Source organism: Pyricularia pennisetigena, chromosome 6, assembly GCF_004337985.1.
Source record: "Pyricularia pennisetigena strain Br36 chromosome 6, whole genome shotgun sequence".
NCBI classification, from domain to species: domain Eukaryota; kingdom Fungi; phylum Ascomycota; class Sordariomycetes; order Magnaporthales; family Pyriculariaceae; genus Pyricularia; species Pyricularia pennisetigena.
The window spans coordinates 4,018,524-4,039,588 of record NC_043744.1 but is presented as its reverse complement, the minus strand read 5'-3'; the positions used below and the strand labels follow the sequence as shown (position 1 = coordinate 4,039,588).

The following is a 21,065-nucleotide window of genomic DNA, read 5'->3' as shown; positions in this document are numbered from 1 at the left end:
TCAACAAGGTCAACGTCACGCTGGCTGAAGCGCTCGGGGATCGAGGGCGGGTCCGCGGCGGTTACGGCAGAGGTGGCAAGCGCCATGGGGAACCTAGCAGGTTTGGAAACGTGCGTTTGGCGACTTTTAATGACCAGCAAATGTAGCTCCACGAGAATGCAAAAGCGATATGGTTCCTGTGAAGAAAACAAGAAAAGAGTTATATAGAGTACAGTCGCAGTTATAACCAAACATGAAAAACAGTTGAGAGGTTTGCAATTCCGAGATACATTGAGAAAGTGAAAAGTAGCGACGAAAAGAAAATAATGTATATGGACAGACAGGTAAGTTAGAAAACTAGAGTTGTTTACGTAGACGTAGTGACGTACTTAGTTGTAAAGTATTGATTTTTAGTAATTATAATACAAAGTCGACAAACGCCCACGACCTAAGCCTATAAAACAGGGGCTGCTCACATTTATTAAGTTATAGTTACTAAACATTGTGACATACTAATCTTTGAACCTTTTGGCTAGTTTCATTTTTCGGCATTATATCAAATTTATAATAAATATAAATAGCCTAATTATGATTGACATAAAATCTTCCATAACCTATTCCTCATCAGAGCTTTTCCTGCTTAGGACATCCCAAAAAGACAATCACTAGAAGTAAAAAGAATTTTAACCAATTTTTTTTAACTTGTTTACAGTGCACATTTTAACTTGACGTAGCCGTTTGTGTGCATATTAGTATTAGACGAGGATTACAATGCCGTTTCTCGTTAGGAAATACAAATATAATTGCAACAGCTACTATGAGTCCAACATATGTGGATTATCAAATATTTATTCTACGCAATTTACAGCCGCCAACAAGACATGCGTTAGGAATAAAGTGCTAGCCTAGTAGAAGATTGTTGCACATGAAACCTTTCGTAGATATTATTGAGGCTGATAACCACAGCCCTAAATGAGGATGAAATACAAATTCGCATTTTGCAGTGCAGGAAAATAAAGTGATGAGCTCTGCACTTTTACCAGGAGACATCCACCAGGCCGCATTTGACTGAAGAATATGAATACCAGTATTACTTTGGAATATTAGTCTACATGGGTCAAGCATGCTCCTTGCAACAGCATAGCTTTCTAATTATTTGTATCCAGAAAGACTATTAGAACATAGATGCTGCCACAGGAACCTTAATGTAATGTAAACATATGCAGCATTTTTTGTATATATAAATAACTTACCAAGTCAGCCTACTTTTAAACCATGCTGTAAGACTGCTGACTGTCGAATTAAACAATATCGACTATTAGTGCAGCCTTCGCTTTTAACACTCCCACACGCCTTTGTCGTGTACCTCATCTCAGACACTAACCGTCTTGAAAAGCGGTGTGTGAAGGTAAAGGCAGATCACCAATAGACACGTATTCCCGACACTCTGTCTTTGTGCAGTCCGGGGTTAGCAATCTGTCATCGGTAACATAGCGGGACTAGCTTTGTTCGGTAGTCTGTCTCGGGAACAAATGGGCGCCGTATTTTCTATGGAGGCGATTTGCAGGTCTGATGTGACTTAATACTGCTTCAGTGTCGTTAATGCAATAACACAAAACGCAAATCTGCCTGTGTTCAAATTTATCATCAGCTCCTGCAGAGCTCACATATGATTACAATGCGTTTTAGGGGCATTGAGAGTAACGCTTTAGGGTAACAGTAGCTATCCCCAAAAAGTAAAATTGATGACGATTTCAGGGGATACAGTTGGAGCAAGTATCTTGGATCTTCCGAGATGACTCCTATGGAAGACTTTCGAGGCCTAATAAACGGATTTGACCTCACTGATGGGGGATGGGTGTTTATTTAGATATCTTGTCAACATGGAAACATCTCGTTTTGGCGGTGACTCACGTCCACAGATGATGACCTACGGACCTTGGACAGTTGGACGCCAGTCTGACTAGAGTAATGTCGAGAATATAAACGATAAACAATGTCACCGGAAGTTGCACAGCCACAAATTCCACATCCCAAGTCTTACTGGAAGACATATTTTGCGTAAATGGAGATGGCTGATAGCAAGGAGCGAAAAAGCCAGCATATTTGAAGATGGTTAGGCTGGTAGTACGGGTTTGTTATTGCTCACAGCTGGCTGGCTGTCACGGCACTGTGCCTAGGAGCAATTATTTGTCCAGATCAGGAAGGCACGTCTGCAAGCAGCTGGCGCAAATTTTCTAGGCTACGGAGGGACTTTTATCCCAGCAGAGGCAGATATCAGAAGTGGCTCAAGTGTGCCAGATACAAAATCCCAAAACTCATATTCCCAAAATTTGCAAAGTCGCAGTTTCATCCCCTCAACACAACACAACAGAACCCGCACTTGTAAGTCTGCATCTCGAACAATTTCGTGGTTTTTTTTTTCTTTGTTAAAACCCTGGCAAGTTACAAGTTGCCAACACTAACGTCACACCTGACCACCACCCCCAACAGCAAACATCAACATCAACAACAACAACAACATCAACATCAACATCAACAATAACAACAACAACAGCAGCAGCAGCACCAGAAATGCCTGTCCAGCACCAACAACCCTGCCGCGCCTGCCACCTGGGCAGCCGGCAGTGCCACGCCAGTACTCGTCCGGGCGGCGGTCCCTGCGGCGAGTGCGCCCGCGAGGGCACACTCTGCTCGCTGCCGTCGGCCTTTGCCCTGACCGACGGGCCCGTGGTGTGCATCGCGCGGGACGAGCTCAACAGCGCGCCCCTCGACCGGGAGGCGCAGCGGCGCTGGGACTTCCTGGCGACGCTGGCGGCCCTGCTCCGGGACGGGGGCTACGTCGTCCCGTCGGCGGCCGCGAGGCTGTTTGACGGGTTCGATGTGGTGGGCTGGGCCGTGCCTGGGGAGGCCGTGCTGCGCGCTGCGGCGTGGGCGGTCGGTCTCGTTGGGTTGGAGGGTGAGTGGGAGAGGGTTGGGGAGGAGGAGGTGGGCCAGGTGGGCCGAGAAGTCGAGGAGGAGGAGGAGAGGGAGGAGGAAGAAGAGGAAGAGGACGATGAGGATGGTGGGCTTTCTGACGGTAAGTAGCGGTTGGCATGAATACATACACTGGCATATTATTTTGTTTCCTGGTTCAGCATGTGCTGACCTTCATCTTGTCACTGCAGTCGTCGTCGACTGGATCATGCACGGACAATGGGATTAGCTTCGCGGCATCCCCATACTAGTGTTGCTCCGTTTTATTTGACCAGGAGACTGCGGCGTCGGGGCTTGCTCGGGGTGTGCTTCAGTGCACGCCCTGTTCTAGCGTTGATCGCAAGCTGCCCGCCATCTTCCGAATTCAAAGGCAAGGAGAGGGAGTGACGACCCTTATCCTGAGAAAGAAAAATGAGAAAAAAGAAAAAAAAACCAGAAGAGCCCATGGATTGGCGTCGCCCTACCTCACACCTCTTCGTTGTCTTGAGTTATTCCCTGCCATCTGTCCACCTTCGTCTGGACTTGAGCGCAGATACTTTTTCTTCCGAAAAGATTTGTCTATTTCAAAGACTTCCTACGAGGAGTGAGAGGAGATGAACCGAGACAGGTGGAGCTAATGATGCCGCATCAAACGATCCCTCCCAAAGAAGACACCAAGAGCCAACACGCAGAGCTCTGAACGATACCCAAGCCACCAGACGCCACCCAAGACCATGAAACAAAACGATTTTCAGAACCTGGACCACCAGCTTCAACCTCAGATTCGGTGAGGAATACTCTCCCTCCTCAACAATGGTTTCTTGGCCGCCACAAGCGAGTTCTTGCACTCCCGGCCGTTGGCCAAATCGTCAAGGTTCCTAAACGAGCACTCGGCAATCTCCGTCAGTGCCTCCTCGGTAAAGAAGGCTTGGTGACCGCACAAAACCACGTTGGGGAACGTCATCAACCGCATCAGCTCATCGTCCTGGATAATGTCAGCCGAGTGGTCATTGTAGAAGAGAGCACCCTCGCCCTCGTACACGTCCAGCGCAAGACCGCCTAGCTCCCTGGCCTTGAGGGCATTTATAACCGCCTTGGTGTCGATCAGACCTCCGCGCGAAGTGTTGATCAGAATCGCATCTGGCTTCATCTTCGACAGCGTTGTGCTGTTGATCAAGTGCCGAGTCGCGTCCATGAGTGGGCAGTGCAGGGATACAAAGTCCGACTTGGAGAGGACTTCATCGAGCGACTGGTACGAGCCACCGAGCTTTCCGACTTCCTCGTTCTGGTAAACGTCGTACGCGAGCAGCTTGCAGCCGAAACCGACCATGATGCGCGCAAAGGCGATACCGATGCGGCCAGTGCCCACGACGCCGACCGTCTTGCCGTGCAGGGTGCGGCCCAAGAGACCATCGAGGTTGAAGTTGCCTTCGCGGACGCGGTTGTATGCTCGGTGCGTCTTGCGGTTCACCGTCTGGAGGAGCGCAACGGCGAACTCTGCGACTGCCTCGGGGGAATATGATGGTACGTTGGCGACCGACAAGCCGAGCTGATTGGCGCAGTCCAGATCGACATTGTTGAAGCCGGCGCAGCGGAGGAGAATCGTGGTCACTCCGAGCTCTGATAATCCCTCCAGGACTGGGCGGGAAAGGTTGTCGTTGACGAAGGCACAGACTGCTTGGGCACCTTTGGCGAGCTGGACTGTTTCAGGTGAGAGGGGGAATTCAATGAATGATAGGTCGATGTTGGAGAGCTTTTCATGCGAGGCCTGGACTTGACTGAAGTACTTCTTGTCATAGCCCTTGGCGCTAAAGATTGCGAGCTTCATCTTGGTAGTGTCGAGTTGGGTGGTCTCTTGTTGTTGTTTTCTGACTGACTTTGTAATATGGAGCTCCGTCCAGTTTTTGAAAGTCGGTTCGGTGTGATGATATAGGGATGGGATCAAAAATTCCCAGGTCGATTGTTGGTGGGGTAAAAGCTCAAATGAACTTTCAACGGAATAGAGCAATAAAATGTAATGATGATGTATGAATGTCTTGATTGGATGATTGATACTCACTCAGGATGTAATATGGCGATGGGGTCAGAAATCGATTGACGGTTGGGTGCAAACTAAAACTGCAGCTGGAATCGCTCCGTTTTAACAGTATTTGGTCCCTCGCCGACGTTCAATGGTGGGGTGTTTGTCACCTTCCCTACCTGCTGGTGACAGGTTGTGCTTGGCAACCGCAGCCCAGAGAATTGGCGGGCCATTCTCGTATGATGGGAGTTTCCGGCAAATATTGACAGCTGCGCCTTAATTTGGCATGCCACTTGAGGTATTATTGTGAGAGGAACCTGATTTCCTTGCATCCTTTCCTATATTGTATGGCCTGTACCTGGTACCTACGCGGGCCGACAAACACCTCTAGATATTTCCAGCGGTACATTGGATGACGGGACTGCAGTCTCCCGATCGGGCGGAACCGGCGGGGTTTTTGACAGGCAGGCAGGCTGACAGGCAGCAGACTGAGACTGACTCTCATCCATTCCTTAATCCTTCCATTGTCGATAGGTTTCTTTGACTATCATGTGCAGAGAAGATTGTCTTGATTGGGTTGATTGACATCCATCCTACAGTTAAACTTACATTCCTGCCTTGCTCTGTCCCAACATCTATCTGCCCACCCCCAACTGTACATCAGCGGCTTCTCTTCCCATGTGGGCAGTTTTCTTGTTCATAGAGAAAAAAAGAAGAAAATCTCGTGTCCGGCGGCCAAACAATCAAGTCTACATGGACCACAGCTCCACAGCAATTCAATTCCAGCTCAATCCCGCAATCTCGCTCTCCACTGAAGCCAATGGATCTGACCTGAGCGCTTCGTCCCGCAATTCCCCAGCACGCCGCCTGAACCTCGGGTCCGCCAACACCTTGTCCACGGCTTCTCCGACCTCAACCGCGCTTGGCGGCGCCGCCCCCGTCGGGTCTGCCAGATAAACACCCATCCCAGACCACTCGACGCGTCTTCCAATGTCGGGCTTGTCAAAAAATCGACCGGTCTGCACCAGCGGCACCGCGTGCGCCACCGCGTGCGTCAATCCGCCGTATCCGCTGCTCGACAGGAAAACATCGGCGTGCGGGAGGATGGCGTCGTAGGGGAAATAGTCGAGCACGCGACAGTTTGCCGGCAGCTTCTGGTCGGCAAAGGCGCCCGCGTCCAGCGTCGCGCCCTTGACGCACAGCACCACAATCACCACGACGTCGTCGCGTCCCGACAGCGCCTGCACCGTCGGCACGATCAGCTCGTTGTGGTCCAGCACCTCGGTTCCCTGCGCCACAAAGACGACTTTCTTGCGCCCGTCCTCGTGGCCGATTGAGTAGGCCGCGCTGTTTTGGAACACGACCTCGTCCCACCACGCCGGGTACTTGAGCCCGCTCGGTAGTGCCTTGGGCGGCAGCGGGCCCGCGAACTTGAGGTGTGCAGGCCACGAGGGCGTGGGGAACTCGAGCCCGCGAAGTCCCATCTGCAACGTCACGTCGTGGCATACAGTCGATGCGTCCCAGAATGGATGCCTCAGCCCTGTTGCAGGGTCGTCGAACGGCTCCAGGAGCGTGTCCACCTTCTCTGCGCACGCCATCATGGTGAGACATTTACGTGCCCTGTCCTCCGCTGCCTGGTCCCATGCATCCTTGTGAGCCTGCAGCGTTCGGGTTTTGCCCTCTTCGCTGTCGTCGTAAGGAAGACCCGATCCCCACGGTGGTCGCTCAGGCGCTGCCCAATACACAGGAACCACTCCGATACCGATCGTCTTGATCTTGACCTTTTCCAGCCCACATGCCGGCGGGAGGTGCGTCTTGAGCTTGAGTGGCAAGGTCCCCGAGAAGCAAGTGTCCGAAAGGACTACAATCCTTTCCGTTGCCCAGTCTCTCCCCATGATGCCGGTGAGCGCCGTACATACAGACTGGAACCCGCTGGGAAGCAGCGTGGTGAAGCCCTCATCCAGCGATGCGGCGTTCCTCGCGGCCGAAGTCGGCGCCGACACGATGGTAGGCCACCAGGACGGGTCGTCGAGCGCGATAGCCCACAGGCCAATGCAGGGGCTGTAAATGGCACCGACGGCCTCGATGGCATCCCGCCAGCGATCCGTCCCGAGCATCGTGACATTGTATCCGCGCTCGATCAAGTGGGCGCTGATTTGCAGGGCCGGCCGCATGTGTCCCTCGCGCGGGGGCACCGCATAAAGGATCTTTGGCTTTGGTGGTGGCTGCTTAGCTTCCATGTTTTTTGTGCTTTTAGGACTGGGAGGTTTATGTTGGTGGGTAGCACGTTGCCTAATGTTGAGAGAAAGACAAGGTACAATGGTACATAGATAGAGGCCTAGTGGGTATCATGGCACTTTGATGGGCGGAAACATCCGTGGGGTAGTCAAGTTTCGAAATGGCCCCGTGATTTGCGGTTATCTGGAGATATAGTCGCCTCAAGCATCATCCTTGAGTCGTATATCGCCAATGACCTTGCATACGACGTGCTACGTAGTAGAGACTTCCCACTCCCCCGAGATTACTGTGGTACGTTGTCGTGGGAGCCCCGCCTCCATTGGGCAAACACTGACTCGATCACATCTATGGTCGGCGTAGCTCTTCCCTGTACACTTTTTCGCATCTGCTCTGCTGTGCTCTCTGTCTCTCTCGCTATGGTCGGGAAGATACTGCCAACTTAAAACAAGGATAGACTTTAACCCAATTCTCGGGAATGCACAAAACTAATTCCTTGTCATATGACAAGTCAACTCAAAAACGACGTCAGTCCTCGTCATAAAACACCATGGCCCGGACCTCGACGCTGAACCTCGGCCGGCCATTTTTCTCATCCATGCCCGGGTCCTTGAACGCCGCGTGCGGCACGCACTTGGGCCACCCTCGCCGCTTGGTGGTGTCCACCTGCGTGAAGAGCAGCACCTCGTCGGTGGCCTGGTCGTGCTTGTAGTACCACTTTTGGTTCTCGTTGGCGCGCATCTCGATGGACTCGGCGTCGTGGTCCGGGAACCTGAGCGGCACCCGCACAATGTCGTCGGGGCTGATTGATCGCGCGTCCGTTACGGCGAAGGGGTCGCGCTCGATGGGGCGGACTGGACGCCACATCTGTTTTTGGGGTTTTTTTTTTTAGTGTTAGTTTTGTTGTAAACGCTTGTTTGGGCTTCTGGGCGTGAAACAAAGCCTCGTGCGGGGGCGAGCAAAGCAGGGAAACCTACGTTGATGATCTGGTACCGCGGAAGCTTGAGCAGGGCTTCGACGTCGTCCTTGATCCAGCGCCGAGCGACACCCTCGGCCGCCCAGGCGGACTGGTCGACGTGGCAAGTGTACAGCGGGCCGTACGGGCCTTTGTCTGGCTCGCCGTCCTCGGGACCGCTGCGGAGGATGTGGGTGAGGATGTGGATGCTGTGCGGCTTCGGTCTGTGGTTCACCACTGCCGCGTCAGCCGTCTTTGTTCTTGCCAGAAGCCGCAAGTCATTTCCTGGGGAAACTTACAGGCCGGGGGCTTTGTGCAGAACTCCCTCCAGAAACTCTTTCATTTCCGGGTAGTGCACCCTCTTGACCAGGTCGTCGTTGGTGATATCGGCCTCGATGTTCTCCAGCTTAGACTTGTGCTTGGCAAGCTGGAAGCCGTGTGTGGCAAGGCTGTACTCGTCTTCCTTGCCTGTGATATCGGTAATGGCCACTGGGGCGTAGACCTTGGGGGTTGGCTTTATGGGATCACTCGGGCTGTGTGGTTGTGGACGGAGGACTGTCAGCCATTACGCTTCGTTCTTGGGCCGTAGCTCAAGGATTCGAGGGAATCACAAACTTGCAACGTACCCTCCAATTATCATGGGCTCTGGCGCAACGCCCAGCGGCCCGCCGTAGAACTGAATCTGTGTGTGAACCACCCTCGGACTCTCCGATGTCTTGTCCGATGTGTCTTTCAGGTTCGCGGAGGGAGCTTTGTCGTCCAGGGACAGCCCATGGAGGGCTCCCTCCAGCTCCGTCTTGGTCTTGATCGTAGTAGCCGTTTCTGTCGTCATTTCTGTTGGCCTTTTTAGCTATGTGAGAGCCAGATCCTAGTATGTTAGTGGAAAGTAAAAAAAAAAAAAAAAAAAAAAAAAAAAAAGACAAGATAGTGCCTTCACGGTCTCGAGGTCTACATGAGGGGCAAAAGATACAGATAAGCAAAGTCGAGTGCCATCTCATCTCGCATCCCGGTCGTTGATCGGCCCCTTCCCCCTGGTGTAGCAAACAGGTGGGCTCTGGGGTCGAGACAAGCAACCAATGCCAAGATTGCATCTGCGGATTGTCCGGGGTGGTCCTGGGAGCCTGAGTCGCGCGTTTATCGTGTTGATGGGTACTGTCTATGTTCGCAGCATCTAAATGCTCCAGTTAGTCTGGGAGTGCTACTTAAGCTTTCTTTTCTTTCTTTTTGTTCGCCCAGTACCAGTCTCCTGGAACCAAATTAATAAAGAATACCTGTCTGCCAAGGGTCAAAAGAAGACAAAGTGTGTGAGCTCCAACCGACCCGGCCCAACGAACAAAAACAACGAACCGCTTCGTAGTCATGGGGGGCGTGGCATCCATCCCAAGCACAGACCCGGGCTGCACGCTGCAAGTCATCGGGGCCGGCTTCTCCCGCACGGGGACGGTGTCGATGGCGCTGGCGCTCGAGAGGCTCCTCGGCGGACCCGTGTGCCACGGCGGCACGCAGATGCACCTGCTGGGCGACGACTGCGCGCGGCGGTGGGTCCAGGTGTACGAGGCGCGGCACGACCGGCCGGAGCTGCTCAGGCGGCTCGGCGAGGCGACGAGGGGCTTCGTGGGTATCACCGACATGCCGGGCGTGCACTTTGTCGAGGAGCTGCTGGAGCTGTACCCGGAGGCCAGGGTGGTCGGGGTCAGGAGGGACGCGGCGACGTGGTGGAGGAGCGCCAACGAGATGCACGACAAGATGACGCCTTGGTACATGGATTTGCTGCTGTGGCCGGTGCCGACTTCCCGGTGGTTTGCGCGCTGGCATGAGCTCGCCATGGAGAGGACTGGGGAGTTGGGGCTGTTGCCCTTTGGGCCTGGTTAGTGGACAATGGGCACGTGGTTTTGTGTTTTTTTTTTTTTTTTTTTTGGACTTTTTCTGGCCAACGCTGACTGACAAAACCCTCCCGGCTGCTTTTTCTCTCTAGACTACCTTGACAGGTACAACGACTGGGTGAGCCGTGTTGTGCCAGAAGAGAAGCTCGTCTGGATGGAGATGAAGGACGAGTGGGAACCGCTGTGCAAAATGCTCGACAAGCCAACGCCCGACTCACCTTTCCCAAGGGCCAACGACGCTGAGGCCGCAGAAGGCCTGATCAAAGAAAAAGTCAGGAGGGCCACGTTCATATGGAGTGGCATAATAGGGGCTGTCGCCGTGTCTGCAGCGGTCGCTCACCGTATATTTAGACGCACGTAGGCGATGATGGCCTCACAGGCCAAGGGCGGCGGGCCAGCGGGGGTCTGTTCGCTTGTACTCTTGGGCCCCGTCGGACGGCGGTGTCTTGAGCCAGTGGGAAAACCTTCCGATTGGCGTGCGGCGAAGCATCATCATCGTCGCCAAGCCGGCCAGGTGAAGAGCGAGGTGCTGTAGTGATGACAAGCTTTGTTAGCGCTTGGGACTATTCATCCCTGCAGCATTCTGTATTCTGGGGGCCAAAATGATAATACATGGCAAGGTGTAATAGCACATGGCAAACGCTTGGACTTACTGTCTTGGTTACACGAAACATGTTTGCTTGTTTTCAAACTTGAATATGTGAGTGAATTTATCAAAAAGCGTCTCTTCCTGGGCTTGTTAAGTTACTGGGCTTCTTTGATGTTCGGTTTGAATGCTCGAGTGCATGTCAGCTAATTTAAATGTGAACGGAATTTGATTTACGAAGCTCCATACCTAGTTTTACTTGCGTGAAAAAGCCTTTCGGCCCGCGCTAGGGCGTTTACCTTTATCGAAATAGCCTTGATAATCAGAAGTCTCTTCACTTTTATTGCACCGAAGAGTTTTCACCAAGACTATAACCGAGTTCCCCTTCATTTCAGGAACTTCATGGCAGCCACAGGTAGATATCAGTTTTAGTTTTGTCAGTCCATTTCGTTGAAAGAGTGAAGTTTTATGCAAATACTTTAGTCTCTGCAATTTGCTTTCGTAAGCAGTCTATTTTTTCTCATAAATAATCTTGTTCCCAGCAACTCGGAACGCGGGTATTCGGACGTCTCCATGCCGCAAGATTGCAAAACAACTAACCTATCGCTCCTACGCACCAGGCCAAACAGAACTTCCCTTCTCGAACCACATGCCGACATCACTCGCCACCGCACAGCTTACAAGATATGGACCTGGTGACCATCCGCTCCAGCTCCTGACCGTTCGCGTCGGACCTCTGCAGCGTCGGGACCCTCGAGATGCCCAAATCGAGACGCCTCACGGCGCCACTCGACTCCGAAGAAACAGGCGACAGCGGACTTTCCCTCGGCGAAAGCTTCAAAAAGGCCGCATACTCCCGCGAAGACTCCTTCCACTCCCTCACAAAGACCTCCAAGACCCGCAGGGCGACTACCAACAGCTCGGACTCGGACGGGGGCGGACGTTCTGCGCTGGCCTTCCTAGAGTCCTGACGGGCGGCGGCCGCTTGGTAGAGACCGGCCCTGCCGTGTCTCGCGTATCTCGGCGGGTTCACATCCACGAGCGGGTTGAAGGCGTCGCGCTTGGGGCTGTGCACCAGTGCGAAGCAGAAGCGGAGGGCATGGTCTGCGGGCTTCCAGGCAGTCTTGTCGACGTCGCCAAGCGTGTGATCTGCCTGCTGCGGGGTGTTGATGATGCTGTAGACATCCGGGAGGATTGCCGGATCTTGGCGGCCTGGGTGTTGCAGGCGAGGGACGAGGAATGATGCTACAAATTCATCAAAGATTTCCTCTGCATATTGGCCAAACGCCCAGTCACTGAGGGATGCCCTTGTCCATCCGTCTCTCGGGAGGCTGTGCTTCTGGATGAGAGCTGTGATCAATGCTTGTTTCTCTGTGACGGGTTGCGGCCTGTCTGTGCGGACAATGATGGTGTCGTCGGACATTTTGAGGGTCGATGATATATCGCTAGGGGGCCAAAAGGAGATGTGAGAGCTTAGAATACTTACTGCTCAAGTTCCGGTCAATTATAGTCTGAATCTGTTCCAACCACCTGAATCCATGGTCGAATACGCGAAGTGACGAGAAGACTGTTATGTATCAGCTTGAGGTAGGCATGGTCTTTGTGCCCACAAGATTCGACAAAGAGCCCTCAAGCGAGTCGACTTTATGTCCGAGAAGGTTCCAATAATAACGATTCCATTGTTGAGTCAAAGACAAAGTGAAAGATATACTATTGATTGAATATAAAGGCAGATGGTGTCTCTTTGTCGTTGTGAATCTGAAGCCTAGACCATTCTCGATCTCGCATTCAAAACCGAATGTCACATATTTCAAAGAAGGTTACTCGGGCTTTATTGTAGCTGTTGGAGTGAAGTCTTCTCTCGGAATCACTAGTCATTTCAAGCAGTTCCTTTGCCCGAATAGTATTGGAATAAACTTGTAAATACTTTCTGGGCACTATAGCCACTTGTATTTGCCCTACTATAAGGAATTCAAACCCAAGTACCAAAACTAAAAACATGGAACTGATCGGCAATTTTTGTGTACCTATTAACAACTAACAGCAGACTTTTGAGATTTGAAATCGGAATATATTATCATCTAATCTATGTGATCGAAGCGTAGTTTATTTTGCGTATTTGAAAAGTCACCATGGATACTCGGACTCTCATTTCATAAGTTCAACTGTTTGCCTCTGTGTCTTTGCTGCCTTTTCCTTGGATACAATCAACGAAGATCAGCGTTTTGAAAATCTTTCTTGCTATAGAAATCGTTGATCCACAATTTTCAACTCTTCCCGCTCCTGCCTCTGGTGCTACTGCAGCCAATGTTGCAGTAACCCTTCACGTTAACAATGCCTGATTGATTTGTCCATTCGGGCGGGGCGGAAAGCCCTAAGAAGAGAATTGAAGTGAGGAGAAAGAGATCGTTGCATCAGAGGTGTAGGAAGAGAAAATTCTGCGTGCCAGCAACAAATAACAAAGACTCAGGTGACCTTTAGCGCAAAGACTTTATTTCATCAACAAAGGTAACCTCTAGGAGGAATGAGCATCAAGATCAGAATGCCAAAATAATTTATGAAAACGTGTAGCAATGACACTTTGGGCACAGACTGATAACTAATCCACAAGACCAATTACATACCGTTCCAACCCTTGCCACATCTAATTTTGCATCAGATTCCAACCCAGAATTCTGGTAGGGCGAGAATGCCATTTTATCAGAAAAAAAAATGGTGTATTGTGAGTAAGCCGAATTTATCAGACAGAAAGCCATTTTTCATGTACTGCTACAGATATTGAAGTCCATAACCCGTCTGCTTTCCTATTGCTCTAATGCTAATTGAATGGGAGAGAGAGCCGAGCAGGCAGCTAATTACCCTGAACACGTCTATATAGTCGCGAGCCAGGCGCTCACAATACCTTTGTAATCGGCCGAACTGTTTTCACTGCCACATTCTGAGCCAGAGTCTTTTTTGTTCACTGCAGAAACGGAAGCCTTGCAATGACGACAACGCATCAGATAGGTAAAGGGAATGGATGACTGCCAGGATACAGTGTGCCCAAGGGCCAAGCTAGTACGTTAATGTGGATTATTTAATATTGTACTGTGCAACCCGGAGGACAACATTTACCTGCCTGGGTACCTATTTACCTATCTACCTCCCTGCTCACCTACATACACACCTAGATAGGTACTTCGGCAATCGCAAACTACCTTTTGTTTGACTTGTTCGAATTTCACAGTTCCAAGGTGCACGGCGTGGACGCGGATTGTGTGGAGCAAACATGACTGCAAACTAATAGAATTGACTGCTTGATAATGGATGGCCCGGTGGGTGGCCTTGCTCCAATATGTTGGTTGTACAAGCCCGAAAACACTGGCGTTGGACGACGCATTAACATTTGCCGTTTGGTAAAATTATATAACAAAGCCCCTGACCCCCAAAACCCCAGCCCCCTCTATAAAACCTACAAAGGCTTTGTACAACCCCATCGCAACCGATGCTTCTCCATCTACCAGTTCTTGAACAGGTTCTTCATGCCAGCCCAGATCTCCTCGCCGCTGGGCACGATGTTGTCGGGGGAGATGACGAAGCCGCCCTGCGCGGCGTCCTGGGGCCTCATCTCAAAGGCCCACGGCAGCTCGGAGCCGAGCACATCGGCGACCCAGTCGTTGCTGCCGCCGGCGGTCTGGTAGATGGTGGTGCAGGTGGGGCCGTAGACGAAGTCGAGCCCGTTGGTGGCCTTGATGGCGGCCGCGACGCCGGCGGCCAGCTCCATCTGGCGCTCCAGGCCGTCCACCACGGCGGTGCAGCTGTAGCCGTAGGGCAGCAGGATGAGCTGCGAGTACGAGTGCCAGTCGACGTAGAACTTGACGCCCTGCGCGGCGTTGACGGCCACCAGGTGCTCGACCAGCACCTTGTTCTCGGGTGTGTCGCCCGGCGCCTCGCCGCGGTACGTCTCGGAGCAGCTGTTGGTCGAGCTGCCGCCGGGTACGTCCCACTGGTTGGGCCAGTTGCGGTTCACGTCGGTGCCCACGCACGAGGCTCCGGGGCGCACTTGGCGGTTCTTGCGCCAGAGGCGGTTGGTGGTGTGCGTGTAGACGAAACCTGGGATGTTGGCGGTCAGGGCCATTCATTGCTGGGTAGTGGAGCGGACTACGTCATGACTTACCATCAGGGTTGACGACAGGGATGATGTAAAAGTCGTACTGGTCCAGGATGTTCACGGAGCACTTGCTCTTGAGATAGCCAGAGACGAGCTTGTACGCCATGTACTCGACGGTCTATGCAGAATTTGTCCCGTGTCAGCACCTGGTCCAGTCTAATCTTTTTTTCTCTCCTTTTTTTTCAAACGCTTCACACAGCAGATGCAAGAACAACAAGAAGAAAAAAAAAGACATACCGGTGCAGTGATCCACTCGCGAGCGTGAACGGTACCGTGCCAGACCACAGCCTCATTCGTCCCCTTGCCCGCCTTGCCCCAGAGGTGGATGCCCATAATGTCCCTCCCCTCGAGCGACTTTCCCGCGACAAAAGTCTCCGAGTTGTCGGGGAAGGCGGCCTGCAGGTCCTCCAGAAAGGCAAAGTGCTCCTCGAGGACGTGGTACGAGTCAAAGTACGACATGTCGGGCAGCGGGGCGGCCTCGTCGCGCCTCTTGATGGTGCGCACGTAGGGCTTGGTCTCGCCCTCGGCGCGAATGTCGCGGCCCAGGTCCTCGTTGATCAGCTTCATCTCGACCCCCAGCGCCTCGAGCGTGGCGACCGAGTCGGGCGACACGGCGACGTCGATGTGGTCGTGGCGGTCGTCGCAGGCCAGCGAGACCACCGACGGCATCTGGTTGATGGCGGCCGTCACGGCGTCGTACTTGGCCGCGTCGGAGCCCACGTCTAGCTGGTAGACCTTGTAGCCGTCGTACATGCCGGCCCGCTTCTCGAGCGGCGAGGCCGTCGGCGACGCCCCGGTCAGCGTGGCGAGCGCCGCCGCGGCCGCGGCGGCACTGCTGAGTGTGAACTTCATCTTGTGTCAAGCGAGAGGCGGGTCGCGTTCAGGAAGTCGGGGCTGGGACCGATGGGGAAGAGAAGAGAGCGAGGAGGGTGGCGCAGTGAGGGGAAGGGGAAGCGGAACGGGAGGACGGGAGGTTGCTTTTTTTATTTACTTGAATGCCAAGCCACCTACCTAGTCTGGGGGGGGTGAAGGCAACGAGAACAATAACACGGTGCTGACGGGCCGCATTTGGGACCGACCAATGCCCACCCGAAAGCTACATGGGTTCTGGCGAGTTTCCTTTTTCTCCATGGACAGCTGCATTGCCAACTCCAAGAATTCGACTTGGCACTCATCACGTCTGTTGCTACCAGCCTATAAAAAGAAGGCGGAAGTTGGGGTAGCCGGTCGCCGGCTGGTAGGTAACCCCATATCCACCAAAATGTACAGTATCAAAGTCTTGTCCTACCAGACCTCCTTTATCAGGTGTTTCCTGCAAGGGCACATCCGCGTTACCCCAATCTTTGTTTGACCCCTTTTGCTCGAGGGCCATTCCTCTCTCTTTAAGATACCTGCTTGAGCCCATTTTCGGTGTTTGTATTTGGATCCAAGGCAGCCCGGCGAGTCGGCCACCCGCGTCCGAGATTGCTTCTTCCGCACCTCAATCATAAAAGATATTGCAAAAGAAAAGCGCAAAGACAACACCGTCCAACATCCCAAGATGCGATGTTTTACGACCTTCCCGAATCGTCCAGCCTCCCCCGCACCGCCTCCTCAATGCCGCGCCGTTTAGCCCCAGCCGCCGAGCCTTTTCGGTGGAGCTGCTGATGTTGACCTGCGGGATTAGGTTCTGCTGCCTGTTAATCTCCTGTGACGCAGGCTTAGATTACTATTTGAGATCCATGGTATTTCCTGTGAATCTGTTCCTGTTTCTCTTCGCTTATCATTCCTACGTCTGTCTATGGTTTGCAGTCAGACCACCATAATCTACGCAATCTCCTGAGACAAGTACTCAAAAGGGCTTGGAAGTTGCATTGACAAATCATCGCGATTATGTATTTCGATATCCTGACTAGCAGGACTTGCATTGCATGTACGGGGCCATCAAATAAACAAATGTGCCAGAATAGTCAACCTCAATCCGATCAGCGCAATTTCAAAGGGCTCATTTTTCGGCCTTCTTCAAATTTGTTACAAAGAAAACAATAGAACACAAACAAGGGGCGAAGAGCATCAAATTTGCCCTCAAGAGCTCAAGAGTCTACTTTTCCCGCCCGAGTACCAAGACAGGTGGGGCTCACTGTCATGAGGTTCCTAGAAAGGCTGCCGCCGTCTCCAAAACCGCACGTCCAGCCACCGTAGCTGCAGCGGTTGTCGCCGCCGCCGCCGTCGACGTCGCTGTCGTGTTGTGTGAGTCGCTGCCACCGCCTAGCAGATTGGCCGCCTCAGCATTCGGATAAAAGAAGGCGGCAACCGCAATGATGACATACGCGCAACATCTGCGTAAATTCATCCCGTCAGCCTTTACATCTCTAAAACATGTGACGATCAAGTAAAACAAACTTACAACAAAGCACCCTCCAGATAATTACTCCGCCCGTCAAGCACGAGGAAGTTGACGATGAACGCGCTCACGAACATGCTGACCGTTTCGAACAGCGTAAAGTATAGGGACATCTCCTTGCCCATGCACCACCCTAGAATGACGACGAGCGGTGTGATGAAGATTGCGATCTGAATAGAGCTGCCCAAGGCGACGCCGATTGCCAGATCCATCTTGTTCTTCATTGCTACTGTCACGGCCGTGGTGTGCTCGGCCGCATTGCCCACGATAGGCAGGAGGATAAGACCGATAAAGGCCTCTGACACGACCGATCCCTCGTGCACCACCTCATTGATGGCGTCTACCATAAACTCGGCGCACACTGCGACGAGCCCTGTCGACACGAGTAGGAGCAGCACGGCTGTGGTTCGCGAAATATCATGATGCTCATCCTCCTCGTCTTGACGCTTGCTTATGCCGCCGCCGTCCTCGCCCGCTACCTGGGTTCGTTGGTGACTATTCACAATGACTGGGATTATGGGCGGTATAGCACCAGGTGCCAGACGCTGTGTCTGTTCAAAGTTCGGCAGAGACGACGCACGCCGGGGTCCCCGATGGCTCTGGCTGGTTGATGACGCTGCCGCATGACCGATCGATGGTGAGTTTTGCGGCGGAGGCTGGGAAAAGACATTCTGTGACATGGTCTTGGAAAGCGTCGGTCGCAAAGCTCGAAGGAGGAATGGTCGCTGTGGGATTTCTGTCTGAGCCTCAATACTGGGCGAAACGGCAAAGTCTACGCGACGCGGCTCTCCATCGGTGTCTGCAATGGCTGGATTGGTTTTTGGTGCGGCCACAGACTTCTGCTGCTCATTCTTCCTGGAAGATACTGCGCCACTGGAACGGCGACGCTTATGATGCTTTCTTCGTTTGCGATCCTTCTTGAGCTGACGTTCTGCGCCTGAACCTCCCTCTCCCTCGTCATCGGCCGGAACTGCCTCGACAAGTTCGGACGGAACCAAAACAATGTCCGGTGATGGCTGAGCAGAAACTGGCTCGTCTCGGCTGGCGACTTTTTCAGCAGTAGAGGAGCCTTCAGCAGATGGCCCAGTACTCTGGGAAGAGATACTATGCTTCCTGGTAGTGGCTCGCTTGATTTTCCTCTTGATACGTTTGGCCGTGCTGCGTGAACGCCCCGAAGAGTCCGTGTCGGAAGATGAGGAGCTCGAAGAATCGGAGCCCGAAGAGTTGAAGTAGTTGGCTGCTGGTCCGGGTACCATCTCCTGATCAATGATATGCTGAGGCGTAGATTCGTACATGTAGGCATGTGATCTCAACTGGAACACAAGGTAGAGGGCATACACCAGTAGCAGAATCACACTGGTACCTCGAGATACCTGCAGAACCTTGTCGTCCGCAAGATCCGTGTTGCCTAGAAATCTGCCGTCAGCATATCACTACCATCTCTGGACGAGCTCTAGCACGGGTACAACATGCAATGTCTGCAAAATGCGGTTTGCATTCATCTCATACTGCCATAACCAAATCATCCCATCACGGCCTGAATGGGGTTAGCCCAAGGATATACAGATCGGGTTCCTTACTGAAGCTGGCATGGAATGCCGTTGGGAGCAACAAGCTCATGACGGCCAGACTCAGCAGGCAGGAACTCATCTGGGTGACGGTTGAGTTGTAAATCTGCTCTCGGAAGCGCAGGCCACCGAGCAGAAAACACATGCCTAGAATTAATAGCAGATTGGCTAGAATCGACCCCAATAGCGAGGCTTGCACGATTCGGATTTCTGTAATAAAAAAAACAAAAAAAAAAAAAATGACCCTGTTAGTCACGAGAATTGGGGCCTAGATCGACAGAAATTTTAAAAAATGTCAAAGTCAAATAAATACGTACCATTCTTTACAAGAGCAATGATGAAGATGATCAGCTCCACAGCGTTACCAAAAGTGACATTCAGCAACGCGCCGACAGTGTCGCCAAGTCTACGTGCGACGCTCTCGGTCGCATGAGACAGCAGTCCAGCCAAGGGCACAATTGCGATGGCGTTCATGGCAAAAATGATGCCACCGGACAAATGTGCAAAGCGCGCCGCGATCCCGACGGGGACAAAAACGAGAAGCACATTCAGGTAGTTGGAGAACAAAATCTCCTTGACCGTGATTCCGAAGCGCGCGGCGACATTTTTTTGTTTGTAGTCATCTGCAGGCTTGGAGCTTTCTATGCCGCCGCCGTCTAGGGTGGACGGCGGGGGGTCGAGGGTGTTGATGGCAGCATCATCGCGGGTGCTGCTGAGATTGTTTCCACCGGCTGTTGTGCCCGAGTGAGCACTGGGCGCAATTGATCGGGTTCCGGACCCGTTGGTGCCCTGTCGGGATGGCTGCTTGTGAAATTCGGTGGTCGAAGGGGCTCGGCCGTGGGCTTTCTCTCGCGCCCATCTGCGAATACGGTCTGGACGAAAAACCATCAATCGTCGTTAGTGCGTTGAATTAGTCCGGACGCAGGAATACTGCAATTTGAGGATAAATCAAGTCGGAAGGCGTGCCGAAATGATTCGGGAGGGTGTCGACACGAGCAAGAATACATACGCATTTCTTACACACCAGGTGGACACCGAGTCGCGGGCGCTGGGGGGGTACGAGGTCTTATCGCGTGATGGAACAACCTCCAAAGCTTGGTGGGTTCAAGAAAAAGTAACTGGAGATTTCGAGGGTCGGATGTCGGCTTCACAACGAATCAACGCCACGGTTGTACGCTAAGCTTTTTTGCCAGCAGTAGACAAGACTTGGGGGGCCGCCTCGGCGAAATCTTGAATGCCACGCAAAATGCAAGCACAGTTTGTTTTGATGATCACCCAGTCAATTATTTATGGAGATTGGGGGGGTGGGGGCGAAAAGTACAAGGCTAAGAAGAAAAGAAATGGCACGGGTTCGAAGTTCTTTATTTTTTTTTTTTTTTTTTTTTTTTTTTTTTTTTTTTTTTTCCTCCTTAGATGTTGTATTAATATTAGGTGGTTAGGTGGTTATGATGAAGGTGAGAAACAACAGAAGAAAGTGGATGGCGACACGAAAAAAAGCATTGCAGGCGTTGCAGTCGGGCCTTATCTCGCCTCTTACATGTCATCATAATGGTCGTCACCTTTGCCGTCCAAACCCTGGTCCTCCCTCACTCCGGACTAGAAATAAAGAAACAATTTGCCTCGTCGACCAGATAGATCATCAGAGTACAGACCCATCTAATGTGGGCCTGCACGACCGTGAACACCTCAACTCTTTCTTAGCTCGGGCAACTGGGATGAGATGCCGCTGGCCCAAGTGGCTTTCACTGACCACGCGATTGCACCTGCCGCAACACCGCAACGACTAGGGCCTACGTCATCTCAATCCGCCAAGGTTATACGGTAAGAGCTGGAGACGCGAGGCACGTGCTTTGTTGGTTTGTTTGTGACAATTCCCCGACGGTTTCAGCGAGGTTTACCCCAGCGGTTTCCCTGAGAAGTACCAAACCAATACCATACCAGACGCTCTCCAAATCTCTGTCATTGGTTGCTGGCCTCATTCACAATTGCAACACACCAAAGACAGACATCTTTTGTCGCTCGGTATCTGCAAGACGTATGATGCAGCTTGACAAGTACCCCGGCATATTGTTTTCGGTTGAGATTAGTGTGAAACCCCTATTTCAGTCCGTCCAACACCTGCCTACTGTTCCATCTGCTCTCCACTTCGTCCCATAATACCATCCGATCGGTCAGCAATCTCCCAAGATGGTTACATGGTTCAAGGGAAAAGATTTAAATGAACACGCTCACCAATAACAGAAGACTCAGAGTCAGGTTCTCTTCCAAACAGACTATGGTTAAAGGTGAAAAGACTTAAAACGACCGCTCACCAATAGAAGGCGACTCAGAGTCAGGTGTAGCTTTCCAGA

At 52.3% G+C, this 21,065-nt stretch overlaps 7 protein-coding genes across 7 annotated transcripts; 2 read left to right on the top strand and 5 right to left on the bottom strand.

Annotated features, from left to right (window-relative positions):
• Positions 1 to 2,553: 2,553 nt before the first annotated feature.
• Positions 2,554 to 3,184, top strand: PpBr36_04958 (uncharacterized protein; the record flags this gene model as incomplete). The annotated part of the gene is made up of 2 exons (XM_029892116.1): positions 2,554 to 3,058; positions 3,147 to 3,184. The coding sequence occupies 2 exons, from the start codon at positions 2,554 to 2,556 to the stop codon at positions 3,182 to 3,184; spliced, it is 543 nt and encodes a 180-aa protein (XP_029749088.1).
• Positions 3,185 to 3,712: 528 nt separating this feature from the next.
• PpBr36_04957 (uncharacterized protein) lies at positions 3,713 to 4,762 on the bottom strand (the record flags this gene model as incomplete). Its single annotated transcript, XM_029892115.1, has 1 exon — positions 3,713 to 4,762. The coding sequence occupies one exon, from the start codon at positions 4,760 to 4,762 to the stop codon at positions 3,713 to 3,715; it is 1,050 nt and encodes a 349-aa protein (XP_029749093.1).
• Positions 4,763 to 5,730: 968 nt separating this feature from the next.
• On the bottom strand, positions 5,731 to 7,194 carry PpBr36_04956 (uncharacterized protein; the record flags this gene model as incomplete). Its single annotated transcript, XM_029892114.1, has 1 exon — positions 5,731 to 7,194. One exon carries the CDS (start codon positions 7,192 to 7,194, stop codon positions 5,731 to 5,733), a length of 1,464 nt encoding a protein of 487 aa, XP_029749092.1.
• A 523-nt stretch (positions 7,195 to 7,717) lies between these two features.
• PpBr36_04955 (uncharacterized protein) lies at positions 7,718 to 8,976 on the bottom strand (the record flags this gene model as incomplete). The annotated part of the gene is made up of 4 exons (XM_029892113.1): positions 7,718 to 8,056; positions 8,167 to 8,368; positions 8,444 to 8,677; positions 8,771 to 8,976. 4 exons carry the CDS (start codon positions 8,974 to 8,976, stop codon positions 7,718 to 7,720), a joined length of 981 nt encoding a protein of 326 aa, XP_029749091.1.
• A 527-nt stretch (positions 8,977 to 9,503) lies between these two features.
• On the top strand, positions 9,504 to 10,388 carry PpBr36_04954 (uncharacterized protein; the record flags this gene model as incomplete). The annotated part of the gene is made up of 2 exons (XM_029892112.1): positions 9,504 to 10,011; positions 10,120 to 10,388. 2 exons carry the CDS (start codon positions 9,504 to 9,506, stop codon positions 10,386 to 10,388), a joined length of 777 nt encoding a protein of 258 aa, XP_029749090.1.
• An 883-nt stretch (positions 10,389 to 11,271) lies between these two features.
• On the bottom strand, positions 11,272 to 12,036 carry PpBr36_04953 (uncharacterized protein; the record flags this gene model as incomplete). The annotated part of the gene is made up of 1 exon (XM_029892111.1): positions 11,272 to 12,036. One exon carries the CDS (start codon positions 12,034 to 12,036, stop codon positions 11,272 to 11,274), a length of 765 nt encoding a protein of 254 aa, XP_029749097.1.
• Positions 12,037 to 14,109: 2,073 nt separating this feature from the next.
• PpBr36_04952 (uncharacterized protein) lies at positions 14,110 to 19,586 on the bottom strand (the record flags this gene model as incomplete). Its single annotated transcript, XM_029892110.1, has 6 exons — positions 19,032 to 19,586; positions 17,150 to 18,554; positions 16,925 to 17,081; positions 15,001 to 15,615; positions 14,770 to 14,881; positions 14,110 to 14,705 (listed from the first exon to the last, which is right to left on the bottom strand). Exons 1-6 carry the CDS (start codon positions 19,186 to 19,188, stop codon positions 14,110 to 14,112), a joined length of 3,042 nt encoding a protein of 1,013 aa, XP_029749096.1. The 5' UTR covers positions 19,189 to 19,586.
• Positions 19,587 to 21,065: the final 1,479 nt, after the last annotated feature.